Source organism: Protopterus annectens, chromosome 16.part0 (genome assembly GCF_019279795.1).
Source record: "Protopterus annectens isolate FY-2018-M chromosome 16.part0, PAN1.0, whole genome shotgun sequence".
In the NCBI taxonomy this organism is placed as follows: domain Eukaryota; kingdom Metazoa; phylum Chordata; order Ceratodontiformes; family Protopteridae; genus Protopterus; species Protopterus annectens.
In genome coordinates, this window is record NC_056750.1 from 358,360,454 (window position 1) to 358,372,656 (window position 12,203).

A 12,203-nucleotide genomic window follows, 5' to 3' on the forward strand; every position below is an offset into this window, starting at 1 on the left:
CCTGTCCATGCACTTCTGTTATCACACTTTATGTCATGCACTTTATCATACATTGTAATTCCTCCAAATCTTAAGTTCTAAATTGCACAACCATTTTTTTTCCAAATTGCAAGTTACATATCTGAAAAATAAAGTCTTTTCAAGGTGATGCTATTTCATTCTTGTTTCACCCATAAACTTTTCTGTCCCTGAAAAAGTCTCAAAAGTTGTTGGCAATAACTTTCTACCCCGAATGAATCGAAGTTTTTTTTTTTTTATATAAAGTAAATCCTTATGGCAGGATGACATTGTCCATAATGTCATATGCGCAAATAACAGAACTGATGTTGCTTCTTATGGTAACCCATCATCTTGTTTTTCTGAAGTTCCTGCTCTTCTGCTGCTGACATCCTATCTCCATGTTGTACCTACTTCTTGTTCTTTGACTTACAGCACTTGCATATATTTTTCCTTACTTCATTTCGGTCACCCAGAGTACCCAAATGCACAGTCATTTTCATATCCAAACGTCTTTTCTCCAACTCGGCAGATATGATTTCATCTTGCTATGATTTCCTCTCTCCAAAGTTTCTCCAGCCACAATGTTTACATTTTCCTCCATCTCAGAATTTGCCAAGCACTAGGATCAGCCCTCTGGCAACTCCAAGTGCTTAAAAAGAATAGGGAAGTTTCCCCATGTCCTGGCCAAATTTGTCTATACCAAGTATGAATACCACTTAAGGTCTCCCCTGAAAACTGGCCATTGGCCTAGTTGGACAATATAGTCAACAAAGTACAAATAAAAACTCAAAGCAGGATACAACAGATTAATAAAACCACAACTGTCGACCACGTCCAGACTGGAACAAACCAATCTTTGTTAATGAATTAAGAGCTTTTGTCTATTAAGTAAATTTGACTTATTCAGAACTAAAAACATATACCACTTCCTTTTTAAAACTTTTTTGACAATGTCATGGAGTGCCTTAAAGGCACATGCACTTTAATACTGTATCTCACCAAAGTAAATTTATATCTACTGAAAGAATGGATTAATTTATATCTACTGAAACAATGAATTAATTACAATAAAAAAATCTACAGTTATATCAAATATAACATTTTATATATATATATATATATATATATATATATATATATATGTATACATGGGTCTATATTAAATCACCGAACGCTCAAAAAAGCGAATGATGATTAACTGACCCTATGTAAGCGAAAGCTTATAATGTCTAAGTTTCAGAACAGCAATTTTTTTCCAAGGGAAAAAAAATCGCTGTTCCAACAAAAAAATAAATAAAAATCAATTTCAAACATTACATTAAGTGGGGGGCTTCACCCCCACAACCCCCCCCACTTAAATATACCAACTCCAAGACCGCACTACAGTGTCGAAAACGGCAAAGTACCAAAGCGGCCATGCAAATATTTTCCCAGGGAAAAAATTTGCTTAACAGCCGGTTCGATATTTTACATTTTCAGCCTTTTAAGTTCGACCAAGACGCATTCAAAAGAATGCGTCTTCAGTCTTGTAATATAGACCCGTATACACTTTACACATCAAAAAATATTCTTAAGTAACCAAAGTAAAATGATTGTAACCATGATCAATTATGATCATAGGATGCATATCTAGACAAACACAAATGAATGCGTAAAAAGCATTTCAACTCAAATAAACCTGCTCTAGTGTTCACCCTGTTTCAGTCACAATGGTCTTTCTATAATTCCAATTGATTTGAGAATACTCGTGATATATAGAATTGTTTTCATTTAGGCCAGGAGGGTCTTGGGAATTCAATCAAAGTTGCCACATTAGTTTCTTCTTTTCAAGTACAAGTTCAAGTACAAGTTCTCATGGGCCGCCCCAAGGGTACAGGGCCACTTTTCCCAAAACACCAAATTTAAACTTTACATGATTTTTGCAGACTGTATTATACTTATAAAGGCCATTGTTTGGGCTCACTATACATATTATAGATGTGTTTATAAATGCATCTATTTAATGTCCTTTCTGTTTTCCCTATATAATATACCAACCAGAGGTCAAATAGCAATATATGTGACTTCTGACTTACAATTGCTGGAATCTACTGAACCTATCTTGGTATTTGTTTTGTATAATGAGACAACATGACCTTCCAAAATGCAAAGGCATTGTCTACATCTCCCACATTTTCTCATACCTCCCTTTTGTGCATCTTTACGGGACTGGAAATTTTCAAAGTAATTGAAAATCTCTCTATACAAAATCTGGGGACTGCTCTACAAATATTGACATGCCACCTTCTAAGGTCACCATAGGCTAATATCTGGAAACTATTTTCTTTACTTGGTGGCTTACAGGATTGTAACCCAAAACAATACTGTTGGTTTAATTAGGGTGAGTCAGACTATTAGTAATCATACACTGACTTAATATGGGAGTAAATCTCCCCTCTCAGTCTAATGACCTTATCCTGAATCTCCTGAATAAGCCTGTTCAAGTAACCCCCAACTCTGAACATCTCTGCCAGTTTTGGACCTTCTTGTAAAAACACCTCCCATCTGTAATCATTCTAAAAATGTGGACATACTCTCCCTTTACCAACGATTTGCTTTGAAACAGAGGATGACAACTTTGGAAGTGTAGGTATGAATTTGAGAAGGTGGGCTTTCTATAAATGTTAGAGTGGTACCGGTTGTTTACTTTATATATTGTAATTACAATAATTATCATAAACTATATATGTAAATTTAAAATAACTAGTACTAGCTTTGATGTAATTAATAAATTCATCCAGCTTTTCATGAGACTCCTTCCAAAGGATAAAAATATCATCCAGACATCTTGTGTACTTAAGCCAGATGTGCCTAAAAATAAGAATTCAGTACACATTTCTCTTCCATTGGCCACATGACAAAGTTGGCGTACAAATGGGTACATATGCCACCCATTGCCACACCCTTTATCTGTTTAGAATATTCCTTGTCAAAATATATGAAACTGTTTTCTAATACCAATTCCATAAAATTTATAAAGACAGCATATTTTGTTGTGGAAACTCGGGGATATCACATGAGCGCTTCAGAAAAACTAAGCCATTTCCAAAGAAATGCAGCTAAATAAATCAACCATGCCTACACCGGCAAATACAACATTTGGGTCTTGTTTCTCTAGTGTAAATCTTCTGAAAAAATCCCAAGAGTCCCTTGGAATGTAAACTTGTTCATAAATGAAGGCTTTCAACTTCTGGTGAATATATGCTGCTAAAGGATGCGTCAGACTGTCTGGCCGATACTACTGGTTTTAAGGGTGGGTCAAAAATCTCCTGATGTATTTTTGGTATGACAAAGATAATGGGCATTAAGGGTTTCTTGTTGTACAAAAATTCATATTCAGCCTTAGTGATTTAATCCATTCAAAAACAGTTCATCTAAATATAAATCAATGGTTTGATTTGTTATACAAAAATCCCATTGCTTGACACATATATGCTTAGATGTGTCTAGCAAAATATTAATCATCTTGTTGGAGTAATCCAAAGTGTTCATAAGGACCACCCCTCCCACCTTTATCAGGTTTCACTAGTTATGGTTTTAAAGTATAAATAGAGAGAGAAATACCATTGCATTCACTCAAAGCAAACCACTATCTTGAATTTCCAAACTATATATATTCATAAGGCTGGCCCTTGCACAGATAGTTCTTTACAAACCAAATCAAATATCAGCTGCTATATTAATGCTTTTAATAGTATACCCCCCCAAAATGCCACCTTAGGTTGACTAGTCCTCTTCACTCCCATATTGAACAAAGGGATACACACTTCTCAACCACAGCATCAAAGCTCTTGAGAAATCTCCTCATAGTACTAAGCTATAATTCTGCACAAACACATTTCACACATCTTAAGAACTTTCTCTCATCCAGCTGGATATGCAATTACATTAACTCAAGTCCCAGATAAACCAGCTGTAAACCCACATACCATACCCTTAATTCATCAGAAGCTATTATTGAATATATTGTTAAATGAGAAACAAGTTATGTTGTTTTAAAGACTCTTTGTGTTACACACTAAATTATATAATTCTGTAATTCAGCCAAGTATAAAATATATATATATATATATATATATATATGTGTGTGTGTGTGTGTGTGCGATTTTGTGTGCGTGTGAGTACAATATGCATGTATTTATACATAGATTAACAAATATATATATATATATATGTTTATGTATGTGTGTGTGTGTATATATATATATATATATATATATATATATATATATATATATTCCTGCCTACAAGAATTGCTACAACCACTGATATTACTGATTTACAATTGTGCTTAAAATGTTTTTACTATAGTTATGGTAAATGGAGCCTTTCTACCAGAGCCTCTGCTGAAAATGTGATTCAGACTATGCTAGTAAACAAATACAAGCTTCAGTCAATAAATATTACCTGCTACTTTGGTGTCAGATTGCCCAAGTTCTGCAGTCACACGTACTGTAATATTCGGTACCTTCTCATTCAGCATACCAAACAAATGTGACACATATTCTGCCCATCATATAAATAATGTGTGATATTTATTCAATGATGTATGGAATCAGTCTCCCCCAAACCTCTACTGAAAATGGTCAATGCCTTATAAATTACAAATATGCAAACAATGTAAAAAATAATCCCAGTAGCAATGCCCTTCCAGGATCACATCACGTATGACCATCAAGTGTGAAAAACAGAGGAATTAAATTGGTATCTTTTAACATGCAGAAAGAAAACATGATCCGCACATGGAAAGTAAAGGAACTACTCAGCGATAGACGCAGAGAGGTAGCGGAGTAACTGTGGGCATATCACTATAGTTAGTATTTCATGTTCAAGGCCAGCAAGGCTGTAACCTATCAACAATCATTCTAGAAGTCAGAGTCCCCAAGTATCCGTGGTAAATATTCCTTAGTGTAACTTTATGAAAAAGATCTACTGCCACAAACTTTAAACTTACTGCAGATGTTCCTTCTGGATTAAACCATCCTGGTCTCTCCCAGCCACCTCTTTCTTGAAATACACAGCCTTGGTGAAGGAGTTCCTAGGAACAAACATTTTAGATTATTTCTAAACTATACTTTGCCTAATCTAAAACATGCTTTAATCAGATTTACTGTTCACCAAATTTTAGTGAAAAAATGAATAAGGATTCAGACTTCAGTATATACTATATTCTTAGAAACAATGCACATATATATGTTTTCTGAAATAATGCATACAAATTACATTACTCCATTTAAAAACATAAGGATACAGTATCAATGAATAATAAAAGGCTGTATACATTTCATGAAAGTATACTGACTAATAGCAAACAAGAGACACTAACATGATCATGATAAAATGCATCAAAATTTGTGAAGTCACATTTTAATGAGAAGCAAACTCTTTAGCACAACTGAGGCCCTATAAAGTCTGCAATAACAAAAAATGTCTTACACTAACAATTTTCTCAAACACTGTCAATGAGAATTCATAACAAAATGGTATGTAGTATGCTAATTATGCTCCGATATTCAGAAAAAAAAAAGAAACCAGTTAAGCGCCAGAATGGCGTGTGACCCGACCTTAACAAATATTAAGCACCCCCCCCCACCAAGCAAAAGATGTTAAGGTCAGGTCCCACGCTAGGCAATAAAACCTGCCTGTACTGACTAGCAAATGACAGCAGCATAACACAAACATTTGCTTCTGCATGCTGTCCATACAGTTAACATGTCCCTAACTTCCTGTAAATCAAAAAAAGAAGGTTACTAGAGTAACAGAATGTGTGTTTGCCTGGTAGTCTGATGAAAATGACCACTGAAACTCAAAAGTATGTCATTTAGTGACTTCAAGCCTCAGTAGTTCATCCAAAAAACATATATTTTATGATGAGCAGACCAAAAACATGGAGCAATAGTTTGTTGTGCAAAAATCTAGACAGTTGAGTGATATGGAGTTAAGTATAAACATAATAGACTACATTGCATTACCTCTCCGACAGCACTTGCAAAGTGTTTTCCATATATACATATACAACTATTTCACGCATAGGCATTAATGCCCTTCTAGCTTGCCAATATACCAACACACTTGTTCCCATAAGTGTCCAGGCTGTTATTAAATATCTAAACTAATACTTGCTTTAATGTAATTAAGTAGTCTATTCCATGCATCAGCTACTGTGTCAGAGAACCAATTGGTACACTTCTCCTTCCTATAGAATCATCTACATAGGTTGTCTGGTGATTCTCTAGTACTTTTTGATAACCCCAAACATTCCCAGAAGTCGTCATCTCTAAATGCCCTATATACCTGAATAAGATTTCCTCTTCGATATCTAAGAGACACTGTACAAGTTCAGATATTTTAGTCTTTCATAACAACTTAAATTTTCACATCCATGGACGCCCTTGGTATATTTCCGCTGTACTCTTTCCAGTTTATTCATGTTTGTTTTCTTATAAGGTTTCCATATTGTTATTCCATACTCAAGTTTGGGTCTAATGTATCAAACAATGACTTCATTTTTGATTTCCTAGATTTTATAAATCCTATTTTACAACGTATAGTTCTATAACTATCAACCAATTTGTGGGCATGATTAGAAAAACTCCTAGCTGAATCAACCCAAATACCCATGGCCTTAAATGAGTCTACAGTTTCAATCACTGTGTGCTGTATTAAATATTCACCTTTGAATTTATGTCTCCCAAATCCTGTCTGAACACATGTGCACCCAAAACTAGGCTTGGATGCTCTACATATTTCCATTTTTTTTAAAACAAGACATTTTTGTCTATGCCCTTGCAACTCACACTCTAATATCACCCACCCCATCCAGCCACTACCTTTCTTTCCACCCCACTAACTACCTTGATTACAGCAAGTTCGGATGCTCATACGCCTACTGATTATTATACAGCAGGAACTTCTTATTGTAACAATTGTTAATGTCAGTTATGTACTTCGCAAATAAAGATTCTAGTTGTCTACTGATGTACTACGTTCATCTGTAACTATGTTTGTAATTAATTGCTATGTTAATCAAATTGTTAATCGCTATGTAAATCCAATGTAACTACTGTCTGTATATTTTAACTGTGGAGCTTTTCTCCTTGGGCCTCTGCTGAAAATGGACTTATGTCCAGTCGGACACTCCTGGTCAACAAATGTAAATAAATAAATAAAAATTAATTTTTCAATGTAGGTATCTACCCAAAAAATCTTTTAATTCGCAAATACGTCCTAACACCAGTACAAGCTATACTATCTAAGAAGGCTATTAGTTCCCTACTAACAGAGAATCCTTGCAGAGGACATCATTTGTACAAACATGAATAAAAACAGATCCATACTTTCTTACATTATGGCATTCCAAGGCTTGTCACACACCTTCTATTGTTGCACCTGGCAAGCATAACACTATTCAATGTTGATTATCATATCTGCAAATATAAATATCAGTTCCTCTAATAATTAAATCTCCAATAACAAGAATATCATTGCTGCCCAGCTCTGCAGAATCTTCAGCTTCTAATACAGTAATATCTGCTCTATCAATTGTTACGAAAGATAGATCATCACTATTAGTCTTATTAATCCCACTGTTTTCATTGTGCATTAAATTCTCATCCAGTTGGTATTCTAAATCCACAGTTTGAGCCATGTAGTCAACATCTGTCTCTCTCTTTCTTAAAGTAATGTTCTTCAATCCTCCCATGTTCAGATTTGATTTCTTCCTTTTCATCTGTCCCTTGCCTCTTTTTTCTACCTTCGCCATTGGAAAAATGATGCCTTTTTCTGTAGACTGAAGGTTTTCTGATATAAAAATAGCATTCCCTACATAGCAAAGCAGTGTTATGATCTGCATTATGACTTGGGTGGAGAGAACTGCAGCAATGTGCATATGGAGTTATGTTTCCCAGTACATTTCAGTTCAGCTAATCCAGAGTACTTAAAGTGCTCAACAGCCAAACAAATCAGACAGTAGTGACCTGTTGTACATCGAGGCTTTGTTTACAAAGTCCAAAGGAAATAAAGCCTACAACAAAATGTTAATGCAAGAACATCACAGCTCCACAGTACTCAGATAAGTACATGTATTACTGCACTATGAACAATAAAATGGTGGCTGAATTAATCAGAAATTCTACTGTACAAAGTTGCCAGAATTGACAGTAAAATGTTCTGCTCACCTATCATCGGCTGAACAACACTTACAAAAACTCCGCTATTTCCTTGACAATGACAAGACTGGTGTTTGCTGGCATTTACTTGTAGACTTGTGGACAAAAAAAATATCTGGGATATAAAATAAGTACAGAAGGTGGGACTACTTGTTGCTCAGTGTCACAGACTCACAAATTGCCACTGCTGTTCATTGGGAAAATGCAATCATTACATTCTTTAAACAAGTTAATAGGCCCATTTCCTTACCCTTTACAAACTCCAAAAAGAGTTGCATTCGTACTGCTTAAGATAAGTCAATATTAGTCTATGTATACACAACTGATGACTAGAAACCCAGTTGTGTTTTTGCAAGGGTAACCACTCCCCCACAATCTCCAGGGTGCCACCACATATCTGCATTACTTAAAGATAGGAACGTCTAGATCACACACCACAGCAAAAGGCACATCCACTTCCTAATGCTCTATGATCTTGCACATATTGCAAGTTACTATTTGTTAACTTTGATTCGTTGTTGCCAAGGAGGTGGTTGACTTGAGAAAGCTGATTTAAAAAAGTTATGTATTTTTCTCTTATTTTGTACTGATAACCCATTTGTAAAGCAACATGCATGCTCCCTGTGGCAGGATACCATGTGTAATTTTGTAACCTTTGTCTAGGAATGTGAGAAAGGAGATGAAAGGGATTCATTTATGAAACCTGCATTTGAAATGCAAACTGTGATTTCCTGCAGTTTTTCAGGAAGGACTTAATTGCTTGCATAATTACGTCATATAACAGTTTGGAGAAAGGAAAGCTAAGGGCCATAAAAAAAAAAAAACACACACACACACAATTACCATGTCTATAAAGAACCAGATAGTCAGAGCTGGAGGAAGCAATCTTTAGTATGCAATCCATTAGTGTGGTAAAGATAGTAGTATAATTTTGTGTAATGTAATTGCAACTTTTTTGTGGGGGAAAATGAAATTATCCGATTTGATGACTCATGAATTTTGTGAAAGAGGAATGAGCTAAAATGTGCATCTGTGGGCATTTGGACTAGAACCAGGGAAGTGTCTTAGTCTTGCTGAAGATATTAAGGTGAGCACACCCCTGTAGATTTTGTCTACAGTTTCTGCCTTCTATCACTTATGAACTTAGAGTAAGGGCTCAGTAATCTTTTAAGCTAGTCAGTTAGCTTTATCTGGCTTGGGCAATGTTTTATCTAGCTTAGGCAGAACATTATTTAAATGTTGCTAGTTTTCTTTCTGTATTGTTTTGACCTCTGCATAGTTAATATGTAACTGCACTACCTTTTTTATTGTTTCACAAAGCTTTACTAACTCACTTTTAAGCTCACATGACTAGCATTTTCTGCTTCCATATTATCTGAGAAGGGATACTAAGCACTGCAGGTTGGCAATCTATGACTTTCATTTCCAGTTAGCTAGACAACTTGAACCCAGTTCCAATTAAATCTTTTTGTAATTTATATTCATCTAAATCAATAGAAAAAATTAGCTGGTATGTCTGGTTCTTAAGTCCTATCTACAGTGACAAAAGTACTAACTATGCAGCTTGAATGTGGTGGGAAATTAGAGAATTCTGCCTACCTTCACTGGAATTTTGTGCGTATGTGTGAATAATTAGTTTACAATGCAATTACCATGGGTAAGAGACATTTAAAGACATGTGTTTCACAACAACAGAAATAGGGAAAAGGGCCTAGAGAGCTAAGCCAAAGATTCAGCTCTGCAATTTATCAGTGTGCAGTCTTAGTCTGGACGTAGAGGTTCAAAGCCCATTCACATGACAGCAGTGAATATTCCCTGTATGTGGATGTGACCAGGTTATTTTTGGCAAATTGGTTACTGACACTGATTTGTCTGCACTTTTTAGCTTACCTCAAGACCAACACTCTAGTAGCTAGTGGACCTATATGGGACAATGGAGTGGAAGCAAGGACCACAGCACCATTGCCTTTTACATATCTGGGTGACACACTCATTGGAAGTTATCACATTAAACTGGTGACAGTGGTGTCATCTATGACGTTTGGTCGGCAGTGGTGATTTTCAAGCATCAATAATTATTCATCACAGAGTCAACCAGATAAGGCAATGTTTTAGACTCAAAAAATGCACCAAGAGTTCAGCAGACTTGACAATTTCACCAGCAACAAACCTACAATAAAACAATGACATGGACGTTTAGTTTGCAATTTAAAAAACTATCTTGCTAACAGAAAAATGCAAGTGCTTATCCAGATAGTGGTAATTAAACAGGATCTAAGCAGTTAGTCAAATTATACAGTTGGCTTTAACAAAACAGCTGAGGTAAATGTCCTGTGATGGGCAACATCTAACTTATAAAATGAAGTAAATAATCAGCACCGCTGGAAAATAAATGGCACTGAGCACCAATAAAATAGAAAATGTCAATGAACAATAAAATAGGCTCAGTGACAACCTCTGGCAGTCAATAGCAGTTACATATAGATGTCTATTCAGACCAAGTAATGTCCACTCTATAATTCAAAAAGGAATCGCAAAAACTTCAAGTAAAAACCCTTTATTCAAGAACGAAAAACAGGTGAGCGTTTTCACCAAAGTGGCTTCTTCATACCTCAAGGATAGACAACATCTAACTTATGTCCTTCTCTTCTATGCAAGGGGCTGCACCCCTTGCATCCCCATCACAGACATCCAACTCCAAACTATTTCAGACACAAAGCAAAGGAAAATGAATTGCAAATTTTCAGCACTTGATTTTTGGCTATCATTGTTACTCGGACACCTGTCAGACATCTCACTCTTCAAAAATGGAAATCTCATGGCAATGTCTAATGACCTGCCAGTTTATGACTAAACAAATGTTTGTGCTCAGAAAATGGAGTCACATGCTCTGATCACAATTAAGTATATTTATCAAACTAAGCTCAGAGAACCTTCTACAGAACCAAATATAACGCACAACAGTAGTAGACACTCACCAGTTATGGCTGTATAAATGTGATGGGGTTCTCAAAAGTGAGGCTATTTTAAGTACTGGCATCCAAATGATTTAAGTTTTATACATTTTACATCTGTTTACTGATAGTTTTATTTACTTCTGGATATTGCTAGGTGTAACATTAACCAAGATGTACTGGACTACTTGCAGCTATAAACTAAATTTTTTTCTTTTTTTTTTTCTCTCAGAGCAAACCACTGCATAAGAAAGTGACCAGAAATTTTAAATTACTGCATGATCTACACCTTGCAGTACAAGAAACAGTGATATGTGATACCTCAGAATGGGAAGGTTCACATTCAAAAACAGTTGTAAAAAGTAATCCAAGGCTGGAGATACTTGGATTATGAAGCAGGAAGCATCAGTAGAGCTGAAACCTTTTTTTTTCTTGGCCATGGCCAGTTTATTAAATTCAGATGCCTGGTTTCCCTTTTTTACTTCTCTTCTTCATGGAACCACAAGACTGGGGGCACATCATCTCATGTCTCTTCCCCAGATGGGTCCCATCATTCAGGCCAACATCTGTCCAACCACTGGATTATGATTTAGAGCAGCAGAGAAGCCAGGCTTCCATACTATGGTCAAGCTGGATTTTTTATCTATTTTTGCTTAAGCCCTACTTTCTACTGACATATGGAACTGATGTCTTTCAGGTCAGACTGCAATGTTGCCATGAGTGGAAAGGCTCCCACATAAACTGTGATGCAGCCCCTTTTCTCCACCCTCCTACCAAACCACAGATTCTCTTTCAGGGCAGTGTTGTCTCCAAAATGGCTTGTGATATTCACCATGCACATCTCCGTACCTTCACTCCTGGAAAAGGTGAGAAAGAAATCCCTCATTGTTCTTTTTCCTCTTGGTTATCTCCAACAGGTGCCCAAATTGTTAAACACAATGGGGTCTGGTAGGTTGGTTTGTATGCCTTTATCACTATATGCTAATGATACTGGCTATCAGTAAGGTTGGAAGCTGATGACTGAAAATTAAGGCATATGCTG

At 35.9% G+C, this 12,203-nt stretch overlaps 1 protein-coding gene across 1 annotated transcript in view; it reads right to left on the reverse strand.

Moving 5' to 3' along the window:
• The window catches only part of SARDH (sarcosine dehydrogenase), a 2,624,838-nt gene that overhangs the window by 1,822,097 nt on the left and 790,538 nt on the right, over nucleotides 1-12,203 (reverse strand). The window contains exon 17 of the mRNA XM_044058055.1: nucleotides 4,994-5,077. Coding sequence (XP_043913990.1) covers nucleotides 4,994-5,077 — 84 coding nt within the window. The remainder of the gene's footprint in view (nucleotides 1-4,993; nucleotides 5,078-12,203) is intronic.